General features: G+C 43.8%; 1 protein-coding gene across 1 annotated transcript; it reads left to right on the top strand.

Annotated features, from left to right (window-relative positions):
* Positions 1-122: 122 nt before the first annotated feature.
* Positions 123-27,654, top strand: SLC43A3 (solute carrier family 43 member 3). Its single transcript, XM_020974388.2, has 13 exons — positions 123-309; positions 7,029-7,216; positions 9,190-9,319; positions 11,122-11,168; positions 12,115-12,191; positions 12,415-12,507; positions 15,689-15,828; positions 16,223-16,356; positions 19,634-19,804; positions 21,024-21,143; positions 21,734-21,920; positions 24,782-24,905; positions 26,708-27,654. The coding sequence occupies exons 2-13, from the start codon at positions 7,033-7,035 to the stop codon at positions 26,798-26,800; spliced, it is 1,500 nt and encodes a 499-aa protein (XP_020830047.1). The 5' UTR covers positions 123-309; positions 7,029-7,032; the 3' UTR covers positions 26,801-27,654.

Raw genomic sequence — 27,654 nt, 5'->3', positions numbered from 1 at the left:
TTGGGTAACGTCAGCCAATAGATGGCCTCTGGCACTAGCACGCTCTCTGCTGCCCTTTTGTCTTTTCAGCTTCTGGCTGGAGCCACTGAATTCCTGCCCTCCAGTCCGTTGCCTCCAACAACAACAACAGAACAACTAAGTAACTTGTACAGAACTGAAGGCATAGACAGAAACTCAGAAGTTTCTGAGCAGTGCGGTTGCTCTGATGGCTAGATTTACAGACTCCTGCCCCTCCTTGCTTATCTCTGGCTCCTGCTATCTGAGGGAGCCCCACCAGCCATCAAAGAACAACTTCTCCTTTTAGAAGAGGTAATCCAGTCCAGCAATGTGTGCCAAGGTCTAAAATGTTTTTTAAATGATATTTACAACTTATCATTGGAGTATTAACCATGATTTTTCTGGTCATTTAGGGAAGGTCATTCTTTTGCATCAGTTTTTTGCCCTGATTACTCATCATACATTTTAAACTTTCTAGGAGATTATGTTGTAACATTTGTTCAGGGGCAGCAGGGGCAATTTCAAGGCAAGGTCTGTGAGATATCATATAAGTATTTCTTTTTAAACGTTGTTATGGATAAATTGAAATCGCATGTTATGGCAGCTCCATCAGTCAAATAGCCAGCTTTTGCCTGTGACTTCTATAAGATTTTCCTTACAATTACACTGACAATAAAGAAAAAAATGATCAGAACAGCATGCTAAGCCCTTCCTCCTTCACAATGGTGGCTGCAGCAGAACCAGGCTTGTTGTTTTTACCATATTTTCCTTATCTGCAGCCCATTTTCCTCCTTAAATTATTTGTTTTCCCCCCTATAACCTCAGAACTACTATTTGTTGGTAGCCTTTTATATTTTTCCATTACTTTCTTAGCTTCAGTAGCATTCCAAAGATAAACTAGAGATTTAGACCTAACAAATGATTGTCTTTGTTGTCATCGTGGAAGTGGTTATATTTATTTCTACATTATATGTTTTATTATTTTCTGCCAGAGATTCGAAGACACATCTAAGTTTTGAATCCATAAAATGGTCCAGGTTTGCCTCCCTCCATACTGCTCCCATATTTGAGGTGTTGGTTGGAGCAAACAGATTCAACCATAAACTCATATTTTTTTTTCTCATTAGGATCATAAGTGAAAACCCACAACATCACTGACACATTAATTGATGTCCTCACGTCAGTAATTCCACTGTTGAGTCTCACACACGCCAGCAGAGTTTGGTGGTTTTCACTTTAACATCCATTTCATTCAGAGGTCTTCTTTAGGTCGGTGGTGACAACACTGACGAGCAGACCTTTGAATCTGAACTCATTCTGAGGCTCTAGGTTCAGGACCTGGTCCACTTTCACCATATTGCTTGGATTCTTCAATGTCATTTCACTAATAAGATCCTATCAATTTCTGATGTTGAACCATTTGAAAGCACCAAGGGTGTTCATGGCAAGAACTTTCTTTTCTGGGCCTTTAGTGGCTGTGGCCATAACACATAAAGGAGCAGTTGGCAGGCTTCATCTCCACAAGGTTGCATCTTAGGGTGATGGTTGAGGGCACTGGGCTGGAAGCACCATTATTGGGTTCAGGTTCCTGGGCTGAGGGCAAGATGGTCAAGGTGGTGGTGATGATTTGACTTGCCTGGCACACGCTGCCTCTGGTCTCTCCTTCAGGGTGCCTTACTTTTCAGCTAGGCTGGCCTGGCTGCCTTGTGTGTATGGTAATTAGTTGGCAATTGGTAAGGGTGGCTGGCCCCTTTTCCACAGGCGTTGCTTCCATGAGTGGTGAATGTGAGGACTGGTGGCCTAGAGGTTGTTGCCACTCCCAGGGTCCCTGTGTATATCTGCCTGTTGGTAGTCAATGGTCAGCAGCTGCTGCTGATGGTAATAAAGAAGATTCAGCCAATCTCTACAATGATCTCTTTCCCTCCATAATGACCTCAGGGGCCCGGCTGTAAACAGGTGTGGCAGGTTTGGGAGGCACTGATATTCCCAAGGCTCTTGGGCTCAGGGTCCTGGGCTGCCTCCTTCAGGGTCTGAGGAGATGATGACCAAGGAGGTGCTGCCTTCTCTCGCTTGGATACCTTGCTGCTTATAAATGTGATGATCAAACAACTGGCATGTACTTTAAGAATAATAAGTACTTTATGGTTTGCAAAATACTTTACATATAGTTTTCTGAATTTTGATCTACACAGCAAACTTCGGTGCAAGGTTAGTTAATAATTAAGTCAACTCAATATTATAATGTGCTTATTATATGCCAGTCACTATGATAAGCCCTGGGGATATTAAAAAAAAAAAAGGCAAAAAGAGTCCTTGCCCTCAGGGAGCTCACATTCTAATGGGGCGGGGGAGAGACAACAATGCAGACAACTATATATTAAGGGGGACTAGGAAAGGTTCTGGAAGATGGTGAGATTTCTGCTGAGATTTGAAGGAAACCAGGGAAGCTAGGAATTACAATGGAGAGCACCCCGAACATGGGGAACAGCCAGGTTTGGAAATGCCTAGCATTGGGAAGCATAGTGTCCTGTTCAAGGAACAAGAAGGAGGTCAGTGTCACTGGATGGTAGAGCATGTAAATGGGAGTTAAGTGTAAGAAGACCAAAAAGGTGGGGAAGGGGGCAGGTTCTAAAGGGCTTTGAATGCCAAATAGGGGCTTTTCTATTGGTCCTAGAGGTGCTAGGGAGCCACTGGAACTTACTGAATAGGAGGATGACAGCATTAGACTTGCACTAGGAAGATCAGTTTGACAGCTGAGAGGACTATGAACTGATGGGGAGAGACGAGGCAGGCAGACCAGCCAGCACCCTGCTGCAATAGTCAAGGGTGAGGTGGGGAGGAGCTGCTGATGCAGGCAGTGGAGAGCCAGGGTCAGAGGTGTATGCCAGACATGTTATGAAGGTGGAATTGACAGGGCTTGGTAATGGTATGATATGGCTGGCAGGAGACAGTGAGGAGTCTAGTATGACATTTAGATCTAGAGCTGAGTCATTACAAGGATGGTGATGCCCTTGACAGTAATAGGGACGCTCAGGAGAGAGGAGGGTTTGGGGACTAAATATAATGAGTTCAGTTTTGGACATGTTGAGTTGAAGATGTCTATAGGACATCCAGTTTCAGATTTCCAATAGGCAGACGGACATAGGTATTATCCTCAATTTGCAGATGAAGGAACTGAGTTTAGAGAGATTAAGGTACTTTCCCAAGGTCACCTCTATAGTAATACCCAAACCCAGCTCTCACCTTAAGAATACACAAGGGAAGGGGCAGCCAGGTGGCACAGTAGATAGAGTGCTGGCCTTGGAGTCAGGAGGACCTGAGTTCAAATCCAACCTCAGAAATGTGGTACTTACTAGCAGTATGACCCTGGGCAACTCACTTAACCCCGCTGCCTAGCAAAAATCACAAAAAAGAAAAAAAGAATACACAAGTGAGTCCAACTTTGAAGGAGCCCACTCTACAGAGGCATAGATAACCTTAACTGATTGCAGAGAGTATAACAATAGTAGTTTATCATTTACGTAGTGCTTTGAATGCATTATTTTCCTTTGATCCTTAAAATTACCCTATAAGGGCAATATAGAAATAATAAGAGTAATACAGAAAATAATACAAGGGTAATATAGAAAACTTTGTTGAAGTAAAATGATCTATTTGGGCTTGATCCACTTTGAAGTTCAATTAGTTCATCTTGGTTTCTGATTGACAGCTAGATTAGCATCATGTCTTAGACTGATAGCAACATGAGAAGGCAGATAGATTAGATGTATAGATAAATGAGATGGGAAGATAGATTGGTGCATGGATGGATGGAAAAAGCATTTGTCTGCTTAGAAGCAGCTAGGTGACACAGCGCACGTAACACTGGGCAAGCCCAAGGAGTCAGGAAAACCTGAGTTCAAAAGAAGCCTCAGACACAAGCTGTGTAACCTTGGGCAAGTCATTTAATCTCTAGCTTCCTCCATTTGTTCAACAGCAAAATATGGGTAATAATAGCACTTATCAAATGAGATAATATTTGTAAAGCACTTAACGCAGTTCCTATCACATAGAGGGCTCTTAATAAGTGCTTGTTTCCTTCCTTAAGTGATAGCTATGTGGCAGGGCTAAGAGTTGGGGACACTAATATAATTTAGAAACACAGTCCATTCCCTCAATGAATTTACATTCTGAAGAATACTGGAAGGGTTTGGCAGGGTGCAGAAAGTAAAATGACATGGAGATTGAAGTAGTGTAGAGACCTGGATGGGTGGGTGAGGGGGATAAGATAAGATAAAAGTCACCTATTAGAGCCAGGCATCCCTGGGGGCAGAGTTCAGGGTCAGGATGGAAGGGAGAGGAGGAAGATGGCCAGAGTGCAAGAAGCATGGATGTGTAGATAAGCTGGGAAGTGGTACAAAGACCTGGTTCCAGGCAAAATGAGACAGAAACTCACCTGTCAGAGGCCAGTCTGGTAGGTGAAAAGACAGCTCTGAATAATAAATGAAAACAAATGAAAGAAAGCTTTTAAATACATAGAAAAAGCAATTATTATGCAGACTAAGCACTGTACTCATTTCTGGGATTATGAATAACAAAAATAACAAAAACCAAGTCAGTCTCTGTTCCCAAAGAGTCTACATATTAAGAGGGGAGACTACCCACATAGAGTGGTGGCTTTGAGGGGCACTTCAGCCTGGAAGGCTACAATGGTGGTAAGTGTGGGGGAGGGGAGGATCACAGAGGAGCAGATTGACATACAACATCCAAGAACTTTGTTCAGTTGTTTCAGTCGTGTCCTCCTTGACACCATTTGGGGTTTTCTTGGCAGAGATACTAAAGTGGTTTCCGATTTTCTTCTCCAGCTCATTTTACAGATGAGGCAACTGAGGCAAACAGGGTTAAGTGACTTGCCCAGGGTCACACAGCTAGTAAGTGTCCTGAGCCACATGTGAATTCAGGAAGATGAGTTTTCTTGACTCCAGGACTGGAGCTATATTCATTGTGCCACCTGGCTGCCCATAGTGCAAGAATTATGGCAGAGCAATTTCGATTGTGATTCATTGTTCCAGAAATGGAGGTGAGGGGGAAAAGATCAGAATGTGGAAAATGGTGAGGCTTATGAGAAAATGGCCAGGGAGCTGGTAGTGAAGCAAGCTGGGGCTTTCCTGAAAATAACAGTTACAAGTTAGGAAATGGGGACGCTGGGGAGCAGGCTCCAGTGCAGAAGTTCCTCTAAGCAAAGGTGCTGGCAACAAAGTGATTGTCAGTTGGCGATGGTGAAGCTGTGAAGGTGTTGGAAGAGGAGGGAATGAAGATAAAGTCCTGGGCTAAGGATCTAGACTCGGAAAGTGAAGGCTGCATATCTAAATAGGTAGAGTATGTGTATGCTCGCTCTCTCTCTCTCTCTCTCTCTCTCTCTCTCTGTGTGTGTGTGTGTGTGTGTGTGTGTGTGTGTGTATGTGTCTGCGTGTCTGCACGAGCGTGTGTGCTGGGTGTTTGTGGGCAAGAGACCTTTTCTTTCCTGGGGCCAGGGAGACAGATATGCTGAACAAGTAAGCCCCTTGTTGGAGTGGGTACTTTCCTGGCTGTGAACTAACACATTTGTGAAAAAGGAGGGGCTAGAGAGATTGGGAAGCAAAGGCGGGAATCTGAAAAGAACTCTGAAGAAAGGGTTGGGAAGGAAAACGTAGTTGCTTTCAGCTCTTCAGAGAGAAAGGTATGTTGGGTGGAAAAGCTATCTCCAGAATTTTGTTTCAGGTTGTTTTGTTTGTTCAACTTTTTCCTGGAGAGTGGGGTGAGAAGAGGAAAGGGAGGACAAATTTTTGGAAATATGGGCCGGACATTTAGAATTAAAATGCTAAAAGGCTGAAAGAGTGCTAAAAGGGAACGTAAAACAATATCACAACTGAGAGGGACCCTAGAACACAAAAATGTATGAGCTGAGAAGTGGCCCCAAGAATCCAGTTTGGCAGAGCTGGGAAGGACTTTTAGGACTTGGAATATCCAGATGAAAAAGTCACGGAATCTGATCTCTTTATTGTACAGAAAAGGGAATTGTAACTCAGGGGTGTTATTTTTGTTTGTGGTTGGGAAAATCCTAGTTTCTCTGGATCTTCCCTCTGCTGGTCAGAGGGAACAGGCATGAATGTAAAGAAAATGGAAATGAGATTTCTGGAAGTAGGGCTAGGAGATGCATCTTGAACAAAGGATTACCCAGGGAGCCATTACCCTGGGTAATGAATGAACAATGCAGAGCAAGGGTTCTTAACCGGAGGTCCCTGAATTTATTTATTTATTTTAAATTTTTATTTAGTATTTTATCTCTCCCGAGTTACATGTAAAAACTAGCTGAATTTATTTTTAAGAATATGGAAATAACTATTTCAATAGAATTGGTTTCCTTTATAATCTATGTATTTTATTTTATGCATTTAAAAACTTTATTGTGAGAAAGTTTCCATAGGCTTCACCAGATTGCCAAAAGTGTCCATGACATACACAAAAAATTAAGACCCTCTGGTAGGAGGAGTGAAATGTGGAGCTGAGAGAAGCGACTGGGTTAAGTAGGATGGTGAAAGAAAATGACAGCTAAGAAGTAGAGAACCATGAACCCAATACTTCCCACTGCTGTTTCTAGCTAACACCTAATTCTAACAGCTACTGAGTGGGGATTCATTCCCTGTAAAAGAACTAGCTGTTGGTTTCTTTTATTTATTTGTTCACTGCTCGCTTTTTTTTTTTTTTGCTCTTACTGTCCTCCCTCCGATCCTCTGTTTCCAGTCAGGTTAAGCCAGGTCTGAGCCTTGCCTTTCAGGGAGTAGATGAGCTCCAGAGCCCTAAAGATCCCGTCTTCCCCGCACGTTGGTTCCCAGAGCTAAGGCAGCCCAAATAAGGAGGAGGTCCTGCTTTGAGAAGGAGCAGAAACGGAGACATCGCCTCCTTTGGGAATTTGGAGCGAACTCCAGAAATCAGTTAGCAAAGAGAAAGCCCCTGCTGAGGGAGAACATTGGGTGCTGACTGTCACTAAGCCAATGGTGTCCCGGTTTCAGCTTCATGGCAGGACCTCAGCTCTCGCTTCGAGTAGCCACCGTCCTGACGGGGCTACTGGAATGCATCGCCTTTTCTGGGCTGATCTTTGGCTGGACCTCGCTGGTGTTCGTTCTCAAAAGTGATCACTACTTTGAGGATCTCTGTGAGCAGCCGGTTAATCAGACAAGCAATACCACAAGGCATTCAGGTAGGAGCAGTCTCTGATATGGGGGTCGGGGTCCATACGGGTCAGTGGGAATGTCTCAGATGAATGATGTTTTATGGGGAACATCTTGGTGCAGGGGGTTTGGAATCTTAGGCGAGCAGTGTAGAGGGTGGGAAGAAGTGTGACCATCTATCTCATGGTTCTGCAGTTTGATAGGTCCACGATTCTCCAGGGAGACAGAAAAGCAGTGCTCTGATAGAGTAGAATTCCCTTGAAGTCAGGGAATGTTTTGTTTTTGTTAAGTACAGGGCTTGGCACAAATAAAATGTTTAGTAAACATTTGTTAAAGAACTGATTCAAATGCCAGCTTTGGTGGACACCTTGCCTTAAAAATAGGGCATGGATTCCATTTGGCTATAGATGATAGCTTTGTGATTTTGAACCAATCACTTGACCTCTCTGAAGAGAGATGGCTTCTATTGCATGGGAAAAATGATATTTCCCCCTCATTACTGTGGGAAGCTCTAATGAAGATATTCTCAGGAAATGTGAAGCGCAAATAAAAGAGGAAGTGATATTTCTAAAGCTCCCTCTTTCCTGAACCTCCTTCCAGTCTAGTTTTAAGGTGATACTAAGAGTCTAGTTCTGGAAAGCTCTTATCTATTTTTGTTGGGGGATCAGGTCTATGTAGGTGACAATGGGTGCAGAGGCAAACTTTTTTGTTTTTGTTTTTTTGCTAAATGCAAAGAGAAAATTTTGTTAAATTTTAATATTTTATTTTTTCCAGTTACAGGTAAAAACCATTTTTAGCTTTTTTTTTTTTCCAATTTTGAGTTCCAAATTCTCTCCCACCTTCCCTGCCCCCTCCCTTCATTGAAAGGCAGGTAAATTGATAAAAGTTATACATAAGCAGTCATGCAAAACAAATTTCCATATTAGTCATGTTGTGAAAGAAAACACAAACAAAAAAATAAAATCAAGAAGAATAAAGTAAAAACAACAACAACAACAATATGCTTCAATCCGCATTCAGATTCTTAGTTCTTTCTCTGGAGGTGGATAGCATTTTTCATCATAGGTCCTTCAGAATTGGCTTAGATCTTTTTTTTTTTTTAACATTTTTAACTTTTTTTTTTTTTCCAATTTTGAGTTCCAAATTCTCTCCCACTCTCCAGGATACACTTTTCTAACAACCACACTAAATTGAGTTAAGCTGCCTTAGAAGGCAGTGACCTGTCCCAAAGGAGATAGCTGCTATGCAGTAGGAAAAGTGCTAAATGGAGTTGGAGAACCTGGATTTGAATCCTGGCCTTAACTATTGTGTGTGTGACCTGGGGAAAGTCACTTAAACTCTCTGGGTCTCAGTTTCCTCATCTGTAAAATGAGGATAATAGCATCTACCTCTTGGGATGGTTGTTGAGGCTTCATTGAGGTGATGTAAACAAAGTGCTTTGCAGACCTTAAACTGATAAAGAAATGTTAACTGTCATCCTACCTCCCAGCGCTTTGCAAAACTTAAGGTACTATATAAATGCTATGGTGATAATACTCCATTGGAGGTCTACAATCAAACATAGAGGAAGGAGATGGTGGAGAAGGGATTCCTATTCTTGTGTGGATCATGTTAGATAATCCCTAAGGTCCTTTCTAATTCTCAGAATTGGAGTTGGAGAAGAGAGAGATGTAGTAATACTTTAGCATGGGTGTGAGAGGAAGGTGTATCTAAGAATCAGAAAAGTTTTGACTCTTTAGATATTGGGGTGGAGGGAGATAGCTATGGAAAGGCCTCAATGGAACAAAGCTGTCTGGGAGCATCCTGTTTTAACTTAATTATTGTTACTTCCTAAGGTCAAAGCTCATTCTTTCTCTTACTTGCTGAAGGATACCAATGTTTTTGATTCCCTCTAAATTTTGGTACTCTGGAGAAGCATTCAATAGCCCTGCCTAGTTACAGCTCTGTATATAGTAGCACCTACTTTAAGTGACATTGACTATTCCTATTCTCTGTTTTCTAGAATGCAGCACTCAGGATTCAAAATTCTCCCTCATCTTTACCCTGGCTTCCTTCTCAAACAACTTCATGACATTCCCCTTGGGCTACATCTTTGACCGCCTTGGAACCACAGTGGCACGTCTCATTGCTATGTGAGTTCCTGGGGCCCAGGCTCCTTAAATCAGTAATTGGCTAGAGAGCTACCATATATGGCAGGAGATCTAGGCAAGAGAGGTCTGAGGAGCTGATAGCTACATAGCACTTTCTCCTCATTGCCAAATTGTAACCCTTAAAGCCTTATGCAAATTGATATCTAGAAAAGGGAACAGATTTGCCTAGAGTTGCTTAGCTATAAGTGGCTGAGCTAGGTTTCAGACTAGTGTCTCCTGATGCTAAATCCAGTGTTTTTTTCTGCTGTAACGTCCAAATCTATCTCTAACTTTTCATAAAATAGAGAATACTGTGGTGTCTTTGTCTGTCTCAAAAACAAAACAAAACAAACACCAAGCCCATGACAAACCAAGTCCTAAAATAAACGTAGTTTTGTCCCAGGGATGTTGTTCCCGTCCCCAAATGGGACTTCCCCTTTTGACGAATACAGTTAAAGCAAAGCAAAGCAGCCAGTGTTAATTTCTGAAAGTGTATGACCTATACCCATAGTCCAATACCTCTTTCCACAGAGGATTCACCAACAATCCTCTGAAGTCCTAGCGTTGAACAGAGCTCTGGAGTCTTCCTTTATATGGTGGTCATGGTGTCAATTGTCTTTCAGATTTTGGTTACTATGCTCTCCATCAGTCCATACAATCCCTTTCAAGTTTCTCCAAATTCTTCATATTTGTCATTTCTTACGTAACATTATAATGCATTCCACTAATTAATCTACTATGATCTGTTACACTGTTTCCCAGTCTCTCCCTTTGCTGTACCTACATCTGCCATCAAGACAACCAGAATAACCCCATTTGCCTTCTTCCTGGTGGGGATTATTAGAGTGTTTCTGGTCTTGTTACAGGGAGGTGAGAAATGTGCTTTGGAGTCATAAGAGCTCACATTTGTTTATTGACTTAAAGCTTACAATGTCCTTCCCTCCCAAGAACTGGTGAGGCAGACAGTAAAACTGATACTGCCTACATAAGAACCCAGTCACAGAAGTTCAATGACCTACCCAGACTCACATAACTCATACATTTCATTGCTGTGCCTCCAGCCTAGATTTCTTTTTATTTCTTTTTCTTTTTCTTTATTTTTATTTTTAGGCAATCGGGATTAAGTGACTTGCCCAGGGTCACACTGCTAGTGTGTGTTATGTGTCTGAGGCCGAATTTGAACTGAGGTCCTCCTGACTTCAGGGCCGGTGCTCTATTCACTGCTAACTGCCCCCCAGTCTAGATTCCTTGGGTCAAAAATCAGGGCTTCTTCCACTGAACCCCACTACCTAGAAACACCCTGACTGATCTTCCGACTACTTGTTGTTAGGTTTTTTTTTTTTGCTTTGTTTTTAGTGTGAAAGAAACCCCCTTTCTATCCATTCATGGTATGTTCTATTCCCAAGATTGTAAACTACTTAGGGCCCTCTGGAAAAACAGCCAGACCTCTTGATCCACTTTCTCTTTCCTCCCATTCTCTTTAATCACCTCATTTTAAATTTCCCTTATTTCTACCTGATTGCCCCAAGTCTTTTTGGTGGGCTGACTCTTTAAACCTTTTTTCTTTCCTCCCTCCCTTCCCCCAGGCTGGCAGCTTTCACATTACCTAGATCTTCTACAGCCAGGGAACTGAAGAGAAAGGAATCTCTCTTGCCCATCTTCTGAACAACAAAAAGAAAAAAAAACCCAACCCCAAATAACAAAAAAGCGGGCCCCAAGCAGGGAATATACAGTCACTTCATTCTTTCACGGTGGGGCCGGAGCATTCTCTTTTGACAAGTCCCTTCTCCTATTCTGTATTTCAGATTTCTCTATTCAGGGGCCACGCTTCTTGTAGCTGTCTCCTCTGCAGGTGAGTACCAACAGAATAGAAGAGAGCAGGATGCTTGGCACGCAACCAAAGGAATAAGCCTTTTTAAGCACCTACTGTGTGCCACACACTGTGCTAAGTTCTTTACAAATGTTGTCTCATTTGATCCTTACAACACTGGGATGTAGATGCTATTATTATTATTATTATTATTCCCTTTTTACAGTTATGGAAGGCAGCTAGGTGGTGCAATGGATAAAGCACCAGCCCTGGAGTCAGGAGGACCTGAGTTCAAATGTGGCCTCAGACACTGGACCCTTACTAGCTGTGTGATCCTGGGCAAGTCACTTAACCCCAATTGCCTCACGAAAAACCACCCAAAATCATACAGTTGTGGAAACTGAGGAAGACAGTGATTAAGCAACTTGCCCAAGGTCCCAAAGCTAGTAAGTGTCTGAGCCTGTCTTCTTTCAGACTCCAGGCCCAGCGCTCTCTACTGTTTCGCCTACCTGCCTCTAGTAAGCAGGAGTATCTTTGTCCTTCTTTTTCCCTCTTCAGGGAGGTTTCTTCAAAATATCCCAGAGTGTGTGGGAAGCCCCACACTTCTTAAATGGAGGACTGTCAGCAGGGCAGAACACCTGGGGGTGGTTAGCCTGGGGTGGATATGGAAAAGTCACCCTTAGTCTTCAGGGCAGGGAGAGAAGCAGATTGTTGTTGATTGTTGTTAGAGAGAGAAGGGTGCAAGACTAGCTAACTGTGGAATTATGGGGCAAGGACTAAAACTCCTATTAGAGGTCAAGGAAAGGAAGGAGTGAGGTGGGTTTCCTGGAAGTGCAGTAGCATAGGGTAGCTCGAAGACTGGGGAAGTTCTAGATCTAAGGTCTATTTGAATCTGGGTCTGTGGGTTTGCTGTTCCCTCAGGTAAAGGAGAGGGCAGCAGAAATGAACTGAGCTGGAAGCTCCTGTGACCTCTGTCTGTTCTTTCCAGGCACAGCACCGATGCTCTTTGCGGCCTTCCCAATGCTCGCTGTTGGAGGCATTTTGTTTCTGCTTACCAATTTGCAGGTGTGCCCTCACCCCGCTGCTCTTTTCCCTGAAAGTAAGGGAGGAGAGGGAAGGAACAAGGAAAAAGGAAGAAGCAGCAACTTCCCAAACTGAGCTCCCACAGCTGTGACCCACAGGGGTTAGAGCTATTCCTGCCTAGGCCTCCTGTCAGGAACTGTGTTCAAGGAACATGTTTTGTGTATGTAGGTCCATATTAATCGCTTGTTGGTTATCCATCCTCCAGGTGGGGAACTTGTTTGGCAAACATCGATCTACCATAATCACTCTCTACAATGGGGCGTTTGACTCCTCCTCTGCCATCTTTCTCATCATTAAGGTACTTTTATTCCTCCCTTCTCCCCTCCCTCCACCCTATCCTTGAAACACTTTCAGAGAGAGGCTGACCAGAGTGGCAGGCACTTTCTTTCGGGGACTTGTGGCATTTCCTCGTTTATTTTATTTTATTTTATTTTATTTATCAATTTATTTATTCATTTACTTATTCATTCATTCCTTCATCTATTTATTTATTTATTTGCCATAGAATGGAGCTATTGGTCAGACTTGTCATTTTTGTAACCTCCCTTGTGATGCCCGTTTCTTCTCTTAGCCTCCTAATTGATTCCTGGATTCCATTCCTTCTCTTCTTTCATCCATCTTTTGATTTGACCATATCACCTCCTTGCCCATGAAACTTTCATGACTACCTATTACCTCCAGGATGAAATAAGACAGGAGGAAGTCCTTGGCCCTATAGCTAGTGTCATGCCCATCTATCTTTCCAGGCACCTTGCACATTAATCACCTACTCTCCCAGCCAACATGGCCTGTTTGGGTCCTTATCTCCCTCCTCTGTGCCTTTGCATGGGATGTGTTAAGGCTTAGCTCATGGACTTTCTTCTTTAGGAAGCCCTCCCTGCTCCTCTTATTTTTTACCTTCCTCTTCCCCCAGTCATGTATATATTTATCTGTATACCTGCTGTATGTCCTACCCCCACCCCATAGAATATAAGCTTCTTATGGATAGGAACCATTTTTTCTCTATATCCCTAGAACCTGACATAATGCCTTGTACACACAGTAAGCACTTAATAAATGCTGGATTGGATTCACAGACAAAATGAGCTCATTGAAGTTAATGTAGGTTCTGAAGCAATCACTCAGACTGAGTGCATAGGTTAGAAGTCATTGAGGTTGACCAGGGACAGAATATAAGGGACTATATGGTCACAGAACTGGAAGGGACTTTAGAAGCTAGCTGCTTCAACCTCTGTTTGACAGATAAGGAAACTGAGGCCTGGGAAAGCTAAGAGACTTGCTGTCAGATGTGGAATTTGAATCCAGATCCAACCCTTTGACTTAAGGGCTAGCGGTCCATCTGCTATCCCACATTGAGATTTAACTCCACATGGCTGCTGTCTTCCAAGTCATCAGCCTGTGTTGCCCTGACATTGCTGTGCGGTCCTCACAGATATGAGGAGGGCTCCTAGGAAACTCCAGACAGACATGCACACAATCTAGTCCCATGGTGCTCCTGAGCCTGAGAAGTCACGGGCCATCCTACATTCTTCTTACCTGAGGAAGACAACATTATATAGAATGTGTGTGTGTGTGTGTGTGTGTGTGTGTGTGTGTGTAGGTTTACATATATACATATGTAAAGATGTATGTTGTTGTTTGGCTGTCTTTAAGTCATGTCCAAGTCTTTGTGATCACATTGGGGTTTTCTTGGCAAAGATGCTGGAGTGGTTTGCTACTTTCTTCTCTAGGTCCTTTTACAGACGAGGAACTAAGACAAATAGGATGAAGTGACTTGCCCAAGGTCACACAGCTAGGAAGTGCCTGAGGCTAGATTTGAACATCTACCTAGCTGCCCCTATATATGTATATGTATACATGTACACACACATACACATATGTGTGTGCATGTATATCTATCTAGCTATATCTCAACATGAACACCAGGTCATTTGGGGAGGTAGGGCATTAGCATCTTGAAGGAATTGGGAAAGACTTCATGTAGAAGGTGTTTGAGCTGGGTTTTGAAGGATGATAGAGAATCCAAGAGACAGAGTGGAGGAGAGAGCATATTTCAGGTGTGTTTGTATGTGTTGAGTAGGGAGGGAAGGTGGTCAATGGGGATAGCCACTGTAAATGCTCAGCAACAGAACATGGACATTTTGCCCGTGAAGAACAGTAAAAAGCCTGGTTTGGCTGGCCATGGTTCTCTTATTTTCCTTCTCTTGTCACCTTTGCCCCTTGGCATCTGTTAACAATGCTGACTGAGCTCTGTAGGTAAAGCTCTTAGGACTCAGAAATGTGCTGACTTCTTCAGGACCAGACCCAGCTCTCAGCCCAACTGAAGTCAAAGGATCATAGAGTCGGATGATATGTTAGAGACAATTGAGTCCAATCCTCTTCTTTGACAGACGAAGAAATTGAAACCAAGGAAGGTTAAGTGATGTGCCCAGGGGTCACCTAGCTAATATGTTTTTGAGGCAGTACTTGAACTCTGTTCATCCCGGCTCCAAGTGAAACACTCACCCTTTTCAGAATTCTTGCATACCTGTTTAAAATGGTGCTCTAGCTTAAGGTGTGACCATTTGCCCACCGCCATGGTAGCAGGGTCACAGAGAAAGTCAAACATAAAGAACTAGGACTTGGGCAGGATGCCTAGAATCTAGTTTCAGTTTTCCCATTAATTACCTAGCTATATGACCTTGGATAAATCATCTCACTTCTCTATTCTCAGTTTCCTCATTAGTGAATTGAAGAGATGGAACTGAAATGATTTCCAAGGTCCCTTCCAACACAAGCATTCTATGTTCCATGGGCCTTCCTGTTCTGACATTTTATTTTTCCAAGATTTCTTTCAGTTCTTAATAGTCTGTTCCAAGGTCTCTTTCATCTTGCAAACTGTGTGATCTTTTCCTTTTTTTGGTTGGGCAGTGGGGTTAAGTGACTTGCCCCAGGGTCACACAGCTAGTGTTATGTGTCTGAGGCCAGATTTGAACTCAGGTCCTCCTGAATCCAGGGCCGGTGCTCTATCCATTTAACCTTTTTGGCCTCAGTTTCCTCATCTGTAAAATGAGAGGGTTGGACTAGATGGGTGCCCTCCAGCTTCAGGTCTCTGAATCTAGTCCATTCTAAGATTCCTTCCACCCAGTGATCTAATTATAAGAGACTCTTAAAGTGTCTCTTTTAAAGCCCAGAGAGATAAAACTAATGGTGGAATTTCAGGCACCATGGCAGATATGTGTGTGTGTGTGTGTGTGTGTGTGTGAGTGTGTGTGAGTGTGAGTGTGTGTGAGTGTAAGGTAAGGAAGAGATTATTGGGTTCCAAAGGGCTCTGCCAAGACCTTTCCCTCAATCCTGAGGAGATGGATATTAGATCATGAAGCTGGCTCTGGCTCATACAATGGATGTCCTCAAGGCAGCCATCCCCAAGACATCAGGTTGAATGAGCCTCTGTGTTAGAGTCCTACAGCTTTGTTGACCTACTGCTCTTCTTTCTATAGCTTCTCTATGAGCGGGGCCTGACACTCCAAATCTCCTTCTTCATCCTCTGCACCTTTAGCATCTGGCATCTCATCCGTACTTTCTTCCTCATGCCTAGGGGGCACATACCCTTTCCATTGCCATCCAACTACAGCTATGGGTAAGGAATAGCCTTTACTCTAGGCAGAGTCACCTCTTGGGTTCTGATGGGGGAAAGGACAGAGGTTGAGGCCAACATTACTACCCCAAGGCACTGAGACTAGGTCGGGACAGGTGGTGGAGGGGTGGGGGATGGGAAATGAGAAACAAAGCTATCTCACATTATAGCATGTTATCCTGGCTAGAATCCCATACCCTGCCCCCCCCACCTCGGAACACAGGATTTCTTTTAGGGTTGCCTGTGGGCTCCCCCAACCCCAATGGAATGTTATCTACTTCAAGGCAGGGACTATTTGTTGTGTTCCTACCCCCAGTGTCCAGTAGAGTACCTGGCACATTTGTGGGTGTTTGAGACATGTTGAAGAAAACTTAACTGTGCTCTGGGGACTGGGTAGGGCCACCTCTTTCCTCAGCATTGACTGTTCAAGGGGAGCTGATAGATCCCAAGAAACAAAAGATGAAGAAGTCAGGAAGGAAAAAGTGGAATTAAGTCAGGAAGCCAATGCCCCCTCCCCAGATGTTCAGCAAGGTAAGCCTCCAAGCCCCTCTTTCTATCATCTGCTTTCACTCCGTCTCTGCCTTTCCCTTTAACCTGGTCATCCTCAGGGTCAATGCAGATTTCATTGCCCTTCTCAGAAGTCCATGTCTCATTGAGACCCCTTTCTCTAGCCCCTCCAACACTACTTTTTAAATCTTTTTCTTGCCATCTGTTTTTGAATAACTTTCATTTTCAGATATCTCTCTCTCTCTCTCTCTCTCTCTCTCTCTCTCTCTCTCTCTCTCTCTCTCTCTCTCTCTCTCCCCTCCCCTCTGTTCCTTAACAAAGAATGAAAGAAGGGAGCAGTGGGGAGGGGGAGGCAACTCAGCAAAACTACTCAGTACATCAGCGGAGTCTGAGAGTATGAAGTGTTTCACACTTTTAGTTCCCTACTTCCACAAAGAAGAAGTTGTCATCCAATGTCTATTGACACTAATGCAAAGTTGATAATCCCTGATTTCCCTCCCCCCCATCTAGTCTATATTTTTCTTCCTCTTGATCCTACTCATCTATTCAACAAATACTTACGATTAATAATTACAGCATAGTCTAGTAGAGGAGGCTGACCTTAAAGTAAGGAAGATGTAGGTTCAAATCCTGCATAATGCATTATGATTATTATTATTAGTTAACATTTATACAGTGTGTCTAAAAATCAGTAGTTTTAAGCTTTAAAGCTTAAAGCTGAGAGCTTGAAGATTCAGACTTTTTAGGACTCCCTATATTACATCTTGAGGTTTTCAAATTGCTTTATATATATGCATATGACACCTAATAGATATACATTTATTTAAATTTATGTGTATATCATCTAATGCTGCATAGTACCATGTGAAATAGTTGCTACCGCTCTTATTATTCCCATTTTACATGTGAGGCAAATGAGGCTTAAAAGCTATGTGATTTGCCTTTGGTCATGTGGTCTGTAAGGAGCAGAGGCTGGATTTGAACCTAGATCCAGGACTATTTATTCCACCCTGCTATACAGGGAAATCACTTAACCTCTCGGTGTCCCCAGGCAATTTTCTAGGTTTTTAAACATTATCAGATTACGAGGTTAGTTGATTTTTAGGACAGAGAGCTTGACCTTGGGAAGACCTGGGTTTGAATCCTGCCTCAGACAGTATTAACTTTATGTTCCTCAGCGGTAGTAATAGCAAACTCAAGGTATGGTGAAGGTCAAAGGAGATAATATGGGAAGCATTTGGCAAATCTTAAAGCACTATGTCAGTGTGAGCCAGCTAGTATTAGACCCTTAAACAGTAAAGGAGTTGCCTTCTGTCTGCCTTAGAGAGGCTGTCCATCCCGGGAGTTCTCCATGATGGCGATTAGAGGTCTTGGACCAAACAAGAGAAAAACCATTTCTCTAGCACTTTTAGGCTAACATAATGCTTTCCTTACAGCAATCCGTGAGGCAGGTGGTTGGCATATTTTTTTAAAAACAATTTTAAAGATGAGGGAAATGGGTTCAGAGAAGGTTAAAGGACTTCTCCATGATCACCCAGTTTATAAATGTTAGAGAAGAGTCTGAACCCAGGTCTCATGATTCCAAGTCAAATACTTTTGGAATACTCCCTTATAGCCCCTTTTGAGCACTCATTATGGGAAGCCTCTCAAGCCAGGCCCTGGGGGCAGGCAAGATTAAGACAAATTTTCGTACTTCAGGAGTTTAGGAGGATGAATGGCAAACAAAAGACAGGATTCACTAAGCACCAGGATGCTGCTAGGTAGAGCACAGAGCACTGGTCCCGGAGTTACAAAGACTCGTCTTCCTGAGTTCAAATCTAGCCTCAGACACTTACTGTGACCCTGGGCAAGTCACGCAATCCTGTCTGCCTCAGTTTCCTCATCTGTAGAATGAGCTGGAGAAGGGAATGACAAACTACTCCAGTATCTTTGCCAAGAATATTCCAAATGGGGTCACAAAGGGTCAGACATGACTGAAAATGACTCAACAAGACAATACTAAGTGCCATGAGAGTAATAAATGAAGGACTATGGGAATTCCAAAAGAAAGGCCACTTCTGGATGGGAGCATCAGAGAAACTCGTGGAGGAGGTAATATTTTTTAACGAAGAGATATTCAAGTGGGGAAAGTTTTACAGGCAGAGGGACCCCTCAGTGGGACCCTGTTTGGCTTTGGAAGCCATATTTTAGGATAGATATTGCCAAGGTGAAGCCCATTCATGGTAGAGTACTAGAATAGTGCGATGATAGGAAGATCAGATTAAGAAACTAGGCATGTTTAATGTGCAGGAAGTGAGCTAGGAAGAGGCAGGGGGAATATAATGGCTGCCTTCAAATATTTGCAGGGCTGTCTTTTAAAAGATGAAGGAGGCTCATTCTGTTTGACCCCAGAGGGAAGTATTAAGAACAATGAAGAAGTGGAAGTTTCATAAAGAATGATTTAGACTCATTGTAATGAGAATCTTCCTAACAATGCCAGCCACTCCAAAATGGCCTGGCATTGTCACTGTATGGAGTGACTGAGCGCCTGATTGTGAGTCTTTAAGTGGTACCAAGAGCGCTTGGGGTTGAACTACCTGGCCTCTGAGGGCCATTCCAACTCATAGGATTCACAATGATGAATAGCTTCTCGTTCATTTGGACGCAAAGGATGAGCACAGGGTAAAGTAATGTGAGGAATGGCTGGGTGGGTGGATAGAGGATCATAGATTTAGAGCTGGAAGGGGTCTTAGGAGCCATCTATTCTAACCCCCTCCTTTATAGCAGGGGAAACTGAGGCACAGAGAGGCTCAATGACTTGTCCAGGGTCACACCAGCTAGTAAGAGTCTGAGATAACTTCTTGACTCCAAGTTCAGTGGTCTATCTGCTATACCACCCCATGCCCTATTGGGGCCTACCTGTGGATTATAGGTAATAGTAATAGCTAACATTTGCATAGAATTTTAAAGTGTGCAAGGTTTTTTACATAGGTTATCTCATTTGATTCTCACAGAAATCCTGTGAAGCAGGTGCTATTATTATCCCCATTTTACAGAAGAGGAAACTGAGGCAGGGGGAGATTAGATGATTTGACCAGGGTCATTCAACTGGAGTATCTGATGCAGGATTTGAACTATAGTCTTCCTGAATGCAAGTCCAGTGCTCTGTTCACTGCCGTACCTAGTTGCCTGTCATTACAGGTTCCCCTGTTGCTCAGTCTCTGGCCATAACCTCTCCAGATTTCCATCTTCTCTGTTCCTTGTAGTCTTTCCTTCTCCTCCCCTCTCCCCAACCATGTCAGGGTTCTTTTTTCCTCATCAGAGACAGCCAGGACTGACAAGAGTGATCCTCGCTCTTTCCGGGGCTGTGTGCTCTCTTGGAGATTCTTTTGGCACTTGGTCTGGTTGTCTTCGATGCAACTATGGCACTACCTCTTCATTGGGACCCTCAACCCCATGCTGAACAGTCTGGCCCGTGGAAACCAGCATCTAGGTACTTTCCTGGAGGGCAGAGGAGGGGCTTTTGGGCCTAGTGTGTGTGTGATGGGGAGATCTCATTGGTCCAAGCTCTGATGCCAGCAAGGGAAGTGGAATCCAATGGAAATCTTATTTCTTTAGATCACTAAGGTTTCCAAAGTACTTTCCTTGAAAAGATCATAGGAAGTAGGCACTACAAGGATTATCCTTGATTTGCTAATGACAAAAAAGGTCCATGGACCATAGGGTCACAGACTTAGAGTGGGAATAGATGGGAAATCGTTGAGCCCAATGCCCTCATTTTGTACAGATTGAGGGAAGAAATTCATTGCTGAGAGGCTCACACAACTAGTGAGTGCCTGAAGTGGGATTTGAATCCAGGTTTTCTGACTTCCAAGGCCATTGCTTTATCTACTACACTGCACTGCCTTTCAGTGAGGTTGGATGACTTGTTCCTGATCCCTTAGTGGCTGGAATTGGAAGCTGTATCTCTTGGCACAGCCAGCATCTTTCCATTATGTGAGGTCAGCCCGCTTGGGGCAGAATGTCCTTACTAGAGATCTGCAAGGAACGCTAGCCGACGGGAAGAAGGCCCTGGATTTTTAGCCCTGCCTCTGCCACTGACTCACTGGTCATTTTGGACAAGTCATTCACCTTCTCTGGGCCTATTTGCTTTGCCTGCACAGCATTGGAATAGCTGACCTTATCATCACCATCAGCAATAGCAGGCACTTGTTAAATTTTTAAAAAGGACTGAGCCTTCCTTTCTCACCCAGACTGGAAATACAGGGGACTGTGCATGGGCCTAATCCCTCTCTCATCAGCATGGGAGCTTTGACCTACTCCATTTTGGACTTGGGCTAGTTCTCCTCTTTGGGCAACCTGGTGGTTTCTCCCATCCCACCCCAATGGCTCACCACATTGACTTAGTGTGTTTAGTATCCGATCGGCGTAATCCATTGTAGTTTCGAACTCCCAAGCTCAGGAGATCCTTTGCTTTCAGCTTTCCTGCTAGCTGGGATTACAGGCATGTAACACTATGCCTGGCTTTTGTTAAGCATTTCTTAAGTGCTTACTATGTTCCAGACACTGTGCTGAAGCACCATGGATACCAAGAAAGGCCAAGAAAAAAATGAGTTTGGAGTGGTAGAACAAGGGCAGGTAGGGGTAGACTAGACATTCCTCTACTCAGATCTGATTCTTTTTTCTTTACCACAACCCTTTAACCATTACAGTCAGCACCTATACAAATGCCTTTGCCATCACTCAGCTCTTTGGAGTGCTGTGTGCCCCCTGGAATGGATTCCTGTTGGATGGCATTAAGAAAAAATTCCAGCAAGAGGCAAGAAAAAAAGGTGAGACCCTCCAGGGCCCTGGAACCCATTCTACAAGTTTGTTTCCTTCTGTCTACCTTTTTCATTGTTTTGCCTCCTTTCCCTCCTTCCTAGAGCCAAAAATTAGTAATTTTAGTGTCTTTGATAAATTGTAATACACATTCAGTGGGACAGTAGGGTTGGGAAGAAAGAGACCTAAGAGATGAATGACTTCTGATTTCAGGATATAAAGTTACATGGGTGGAGAGGACCAAAATCTGCTTCATGCTAGTGACAGAGTTAGCCCATTGGCAGGACACCATGATGCAGGAAATGGGAAAGAGAAGAGGCCAACCTGGGGGAAGAGATAGCCTGGGGAGTGGGGAAAGAAACTAACAATTTGGTTAGTTTCTTGATTTACTTGCTTAAAGAATGTTGTTTTACTTGCTTAAATGCACCATTGGCAGTACAAAGGCTGTTGCCCCTGACCTCTACTCTCCAGATCTTGCTCTTCCCCTCAAGGTTCCTCCCTACCCCACTTTTTCCCTTTCTCCTGAGCCCTTCCACCTTCCACCTTGTGCCCCTGCCTCTACCTTCACTCTGACTTATGCTAGGATCTCTTCCCGGACCAGGTTTTCCAGAGTCTATGGCAGACCTTCACTCTACCTTCCCATCCTTGACTGTGACATCCTTGTTGTGCCTCAGTTTCTCCATCTGTGCCACTATTCCCATTCTTAAACTCCAGTATTTCACCTTCATCCTGCAAGTTATCAGTCGGTCTTTCCTGTATGGAGGGAATGCTGCCTTCATCACTCTGGCGTAAGTGGGGCTAAGGCAAGGAGGAGGGAAGTGTATACATGTGTGTGTGTGTGTTCTAGGGCAAAGGGGGAGATATCCATTCTAGCCCCTATGAAATCAGCCCAAAAGATGGACAAAAGATAAAGAAGAGAGGAGGGAGTTAGATGATTAATGATTGGCTTTGGAACTGGATGAATGTGGACAACCAAGGAGTAGTCAATAACAGTTGCAGTGTTAATTTTAGATAGAGATCTTCAGTGGAGTGCCCTAAGAATCTATGCTCACTTCTCTGCTGCTTGATGTTGTTATTAATGACTTGAATAAGTCCATTGCTTGGCAAGCATTTAAGTATTTACTATGTGCTAGGGTGTCTAGGGTGTGCAGAGAGGACTAGAACTTCTAGTGTGAGGGTTTGCTGAGCTCCTCAGGGCTGCTCACCTACCTCTGGCGTCACTTGGCTCTCGCCTGTGGCTCCAAGAAGCTGTAGAATGCACAACAGCCACACTCCACTAAAACTGTCTCGGCAGAGGGGCTAAACCAGATGGATGGTAACCAATAGGCCTCAAAGCCATCGGTGAGTTAGGATTGTCTACTCCCGAGCACGTAAAGACTTCCCCTGGGGGAATGGGCGGATGAGAATCATTTGTTCCAGTGGTCACGAAGCTGGCTCTGTGGAGCACTTAGAGCTTGGTTACACACCAAAGACACCAAGCTCATCCACTGCATCCCCTGGATCACCAGTTCTCTTGACTTTTCTCCTGCCACTGGACTTTGATGACTCTGGAAGAGAGAGTGAGGCTGGTGACTTTGTGAAATTCTGCCTCACATCCAATCCGTGTGCAAGTCAAGACATCACTTCCTGATGTCACTGGTCCTCTTCAACAACAATAGACACTGGGCACACACAAACGAGTGAAAATGAGCCTGCTTTGAGAGAGCTTGTGTCTTTATTGAGTTTGCAGGAAAAGCTTGACAAGATAGAATGTTGGGCTGCATCCGATAAGCTAAAACTTATGGGAGTAGATTAGACCTGTGATTTTGTTATGACAAGCTCCCACGTGAAGTGCTACCAGTGCAGGTTGGCACCTCCACAACTTAGTCCTAGAGAATTGGCTAGGGGTACTAAGGTTAAGTGAATTAATTGCTCAGGATAAAATAGCATATATATCTATATATCATATGTAATATATACACACACACATATGCATATGTGTGTGTGCACATATACCTATAAGACACATATACATGTGTAAATATATGTGTGTATAGAGACTTGAACCTGGATCTTCCTGGCTTCAAAGCCAGCTCTTTCTCAAGTATGCTTCTTACCCCACCAAGATGAAACAATAGAGGTCAATGAAAAGCTTTTCACTTGAGTTGAAAAAAAAAACATTTGAGCTTTAAGAATAACCTGAAGGTAATTGTGCCTACAGCAGTTTTTCTGATTAAGATTTGGGGGCTTAAGTGCACTTTAAGCTGGAGAATTGCTGGCTTGATATAACTATCAAGAAAGGTACAACGAATCCCAGGGAGATATAAGGCTCGAGACCAGGAAGACGGCCATTGGATATTATTCTGTTCTGGTTAGACATCTGGGGTTCAGTTCTTGGTGCCACATTTTGGGACTGATGTTAGTCAGCTTGAGGGCAACATAGATGATAAAGGATCTTGAGGTCCTGCCATGGGACAATGGTTTGAAAGAACCAGGATGGTTAGCCTAAAGAAGAGAAGATTAGTTCTTAAAGTACTTCGAGTATCTATCTAAGTAAGCATTCTTAAAGTATCTGTCATGTGAAAGGGGACTCCAACCTGGTCTGCTTGGCCACAGAGGGCAGAACCAGGAGCAATGATTGAAGTTGCAAAGAGGTGAATTTGACTCGAGATCAGGAAAAATGAGCCTTTGAGGTTGTGAGTTCTCCCTCCCTGCGGGTCATCAAGCCAGAAGTGAGATACTTACTTGATAGGAGTGATAAAGAGAAGAGATCCTATTTGGCTGCTCTGAGTTCTCTGGAGGGAAGTAAGTGCAGGAGGCTGGAGGTCACTGGAAATGGACAGCTGGAGCTGGGAAGATGGTGAGATGATAAGATCTGGAGACAGAGGACAGGGGCCATAAGGTAAAAGGAAAGGAATGCTAGGGAGGCCAGACCTGGTATTTGTTCTGGCTCTGCCATTCACTAAGTGATTTCCTTGGAAAAATCTCTTGACTTCCCTGACCTCCAGTTTCCTTCTAAAATGAAGATCATCCTGGCCCACTTGCCTCATAGGGTTATAGGGAATTTCAGTCAATAGAATGGGTAGTGTACTTGGTAGTGAGAAGATGTTGATAATGTCACTGGCACCTTTTATTACTGAAGGTTAGTCATCTTCAGAAGGTTGGCTAATGGACATTTTTTTTCCACTTCATCTTTTAAAAACTTCTTATAAGGGAAGGAATTAACTTAAAAAAATTTTTTTTTGGGTGGGGAGGCATGATAATTCAAAGACCCTACAGTCGCATATGGATAAGCTATATTGTACATTGATAGAGATGGAATCTGCTCTGAGAAAATTACCCACCCTGGCATTGGAGCTACTTTAGTGGATCAGCAAGGGAACCCTGGCACCAGAGGACCAGCGTTCAAGTCTTGATTCAATTACTTATACTGTATGGCCCACTGTCTCTCTGGGCCTCAGTTTTGTTTTTTTGTTTTGTAAAATAAGCAGATTGAACATGGCAATTTCATCGGTCCCTTCCATTTCTACAATCCTGGGATTCTGAGCCTGGAGGAAAAAGACCAGGAGAACAGGGCAGTAAGGAACATAGGCAAAGCCTGAGTTACTGGGAAGCCCCTAGAGTGGGAGGGGCAGGATGATTCACTGGGCACATCCATGTTTCTCCACAGCTTTCCTTCCCAACACTTTGGGAAGATCTATGGGACAGCCATGATGTTGTCAGCACTGATCTCACTTCTGCAGTTTCCCATCTTCATCTTCATCAAGGGGCCACTCCAGGGGGACCCTACTTATGTAAGTACCATGCCTGTGGCTACCCCTCCCTCACCCTACATGAGAAGGCCTGGCGCCTGGGAAGAGGATGCCCAATAAATGAGAGGAGGGGGAAGATGGGAGAAAAAAACTGATTTTGTGCTTATTGTCTGTAGTGCAAGGGGCTTTTCAGGAGTTCCCCATGAGGGACTGTGGCTGGGGGCTTCCTGGATTAGCAAAGGAAGTCAAAAAGGTAGCTCTGTGTAGCAGAATGCTTGCTGGGTTTAGACTCAGGACCTGAGTTTAAATCCTATTTTCACCCCTTATAACCTGTGTGATTTTGGGCAAGTCACTTAAGCTCTCAGTGCCTCAGTTTCCTCTATTGTAAAATGAGATGTTTAGATTCTATGACCTCTAATGTCCCTTCTAGGTTTATGTCCATGTTCCCAGGACACAAGAAGGCTTATAAACTCAACCCTGGGTGGGTGGGGAACTAGAAACTTTTTATTTAAGTCCATCTTATAAACAAAATATGATCCATCTGGTAAAACCAGAGGACTTGCACTGAGACAAACTTCTTACCATGTGCTTTATCTGGCAATAGCCAAAGAGTGAGAGGCAGAAAATCCAGATTAAGGCCTCTCTCTGCCATTAATCAGCTAATGATATTATGCCCATGATGCCGGAACCAGTATGGTCCTCTGTTTCCTCATCTGTCCCATGACAGAATTCTCTAACTAAGAGAGGCTTGCCTGCCTTGCTGGTCTCTCCTGAGGCTGAAATGAGATTACAGAATCCAAACTGTCAGCAGCCTTCCGAGGTCATCTGGCCCAAGCCTTTCTTTTTATAGGTGAGAGAAACTATCTAGGCCTCAGGTAAATAATTCCTTTAAGGTCACAAAGGGCAAAGCCAGGATATGCAACCAGTGTTCTTTCCATTCTATGCTGCCTTCATTTCTCAAAAGTGCTTTGTAGAAGTTCACACGTCCCTGGAGTCTCATTTAGATGCCTCCCTAAGAATGCTGATGCTTAGTAAGCCTCTCTGGGAGTCAGAAGATCTGTTGACATTTCATGCTTTAACAACCAGCTGTGTAACTTTGAGTGAGTTGCTTCCTCTCTGTACATGGGAAATGGAGGGATTGGACTAGCTGGGATTGTGGAGGCTGGTTCTGGAGTCCGAGGTCTTAGATTTGAATCCCACCTCTCATGTTTAATACCTGTATGACCTTTAGTAAGTCAGTTCATCATCACGGGTCTCAGTTTCCTCCCCTGTCCAGTAAGGAGGCTGGATTATATGATCGAGGTGGTCCTTTCTAGCCCTCTAAGCTTATTGACCAGTTGCTATCCACATTCCCTTTTAGCCCTTAACATTTTGTAATGAGCAAGGAACCCAAAATATGGAATGATAGATATAGGTGAGCTAAGACACAGCCATAACTAGAATCCCTACCACTTGGAGGTAGTAGCACACACACTGTATCAGAGGAAAGTAGCCCTCAGATCAACTTCAAAGATAGATTCAGATTGGAGTGGGGAGATTTCAGAACACAAGGTCCTACAGGGAAGGAAGAGAGACAGCCTGGGTCACACAGGCTGGCTGTGAAAGAGGGATTAGGGTAAGGTGAGAGAAGAGAACTCACTTGGAGTGGGGAGGAAATATGCCCTCAGAGTTTCCTGTTTTAACCAATCAGATGCTCAGTTGTTCCTACCCGCTAGAGCACAAATGCTGTTAGTGCCCTCCAAATCTTGGTGCTCATGGTAAAGCCCTTGTTACTTCGCCCTGGTGATTGCTTTGGCTGAGGTGGTCCTGCAACGACGTTCATTATGCCCTCTCTTCTCTCACAGGTAAACATCGGGCTGATACTGTTCACTCTCCTCTCTTTTGTCCAGCCCTTCCTCTTGTCTAGGCAGTGGCGACACCAGGAAAAACAAGTGTGATGTTCTATGCTTCTTTTATTCCCCTTTCTTCCAGCTCAGAGATTCATAGTAATGCAATTTACTGTCTTCCCTACCCCTTCCTCTGCATGAGTTACTACTGAGCCTTCTTACAAGCTGTGAAGGAGGGGGTAAGGATGTACCTAGAAAGGCATTTTCCCTAAGCTGAGGATATTATCTGCCATGGGACAGACAAGATCATGGCTTATTTTTTAAAAAATGTTTTTGCACAAAAAATAAAAAAAAAATGTGTGAACACCAGTGCCTGCAAGCTTGTCTGGGAAGCATTTCTTTATGTTTTAGGATGGTGGGTTGGGGCTGACAAAGGTCTACTCAACTTGAAGAATGGTCTGGTGGGTAGAATCTAGTTGTAGAAGCAAGAGGATCCATTGGTTATCGGGCAACTGGGTCACTCTACTAGGTAGGGGCCCAAACTCCAAGGCTGAGTTCCAGGTCAAATGATTTGCAGCCTCGAGGACATATGTGGCCCTCTGGGGCCTTGGGTGTGGCCTTTTAACTGAGCCCAAGTTTTCCAGAACAAATGCTTTTATTAAGGGGATTTGTTCTGTGAAGTTTGGATTCAGCCAAAGGGCAGCACTTGAGGACCTAGAGGGCCACATGCGGCTTTGAGGCCACAGGTGAACTAGACTAACTAGGCTAAGTTAAGCTTCATGAAGGGACTTTGTCTTAATCTTTGTTTCTTCCTTCAACATGAGTCCAGTAAGCAAGTCATTCAATTCAAGAAGCACCTACTAGGTCTGAGGCCCTGAGCCAGGTGCTGGGGCATATAAGGGCAAAGCAGGCAATTGGTCCTCATCTGTAAGGAGCTCATGTTCAACTGGAGGATTCATCATGGA

Source organism: Phascolarctos cinereus, unplaced genomic scaffold, assembly GCF_003287225.1.
Source record: "Phascolarctos cinereus isolate Bilbo 61053 unplaced genomic scaffold, phaCin_HiC Scaffold_9;HRSCAF=440, whole genome shotgun sequence".
In the NCBI taxonomy this organism is placed as follows: domain Eukaryota; kingdom Metazoa; phylum Chordata; class Mammalia; order Diprotodontia; family Phascolarctidae; genus Phascolarctos; species Phascolarctos cinereus.
The sequence above is the reverse complement of the archived record's forward strand: the minus strand, read 5'-3'. Positions and strand labels throughout refer to the sequence as shown.

Bases quoted from the DNA above. Each gene is read 5' to 3' on its own strand.
- SLC43A3 (XM_020974388.2), top strand. From the start codon at position 7,033: ATGGCAGGACCTCAGCTCTCGCTTCGAGTAGCCACCGTCCTGACGGGG. The intron at 7,217-9,189 runs GTAGGAGCAGTC...TCTGTTTTCTAG, and splicing joins CAATACCACAAGGCATTCAG to AATGCAGCACTCAGGATTCA. The intron at 24,906-26,707 runs GTAAGTACCATG...CTTCTCTCACAG, and splicing joins TCCAGGGGGACCCTACTTAT to GTAAACATCGGGCTGATACT.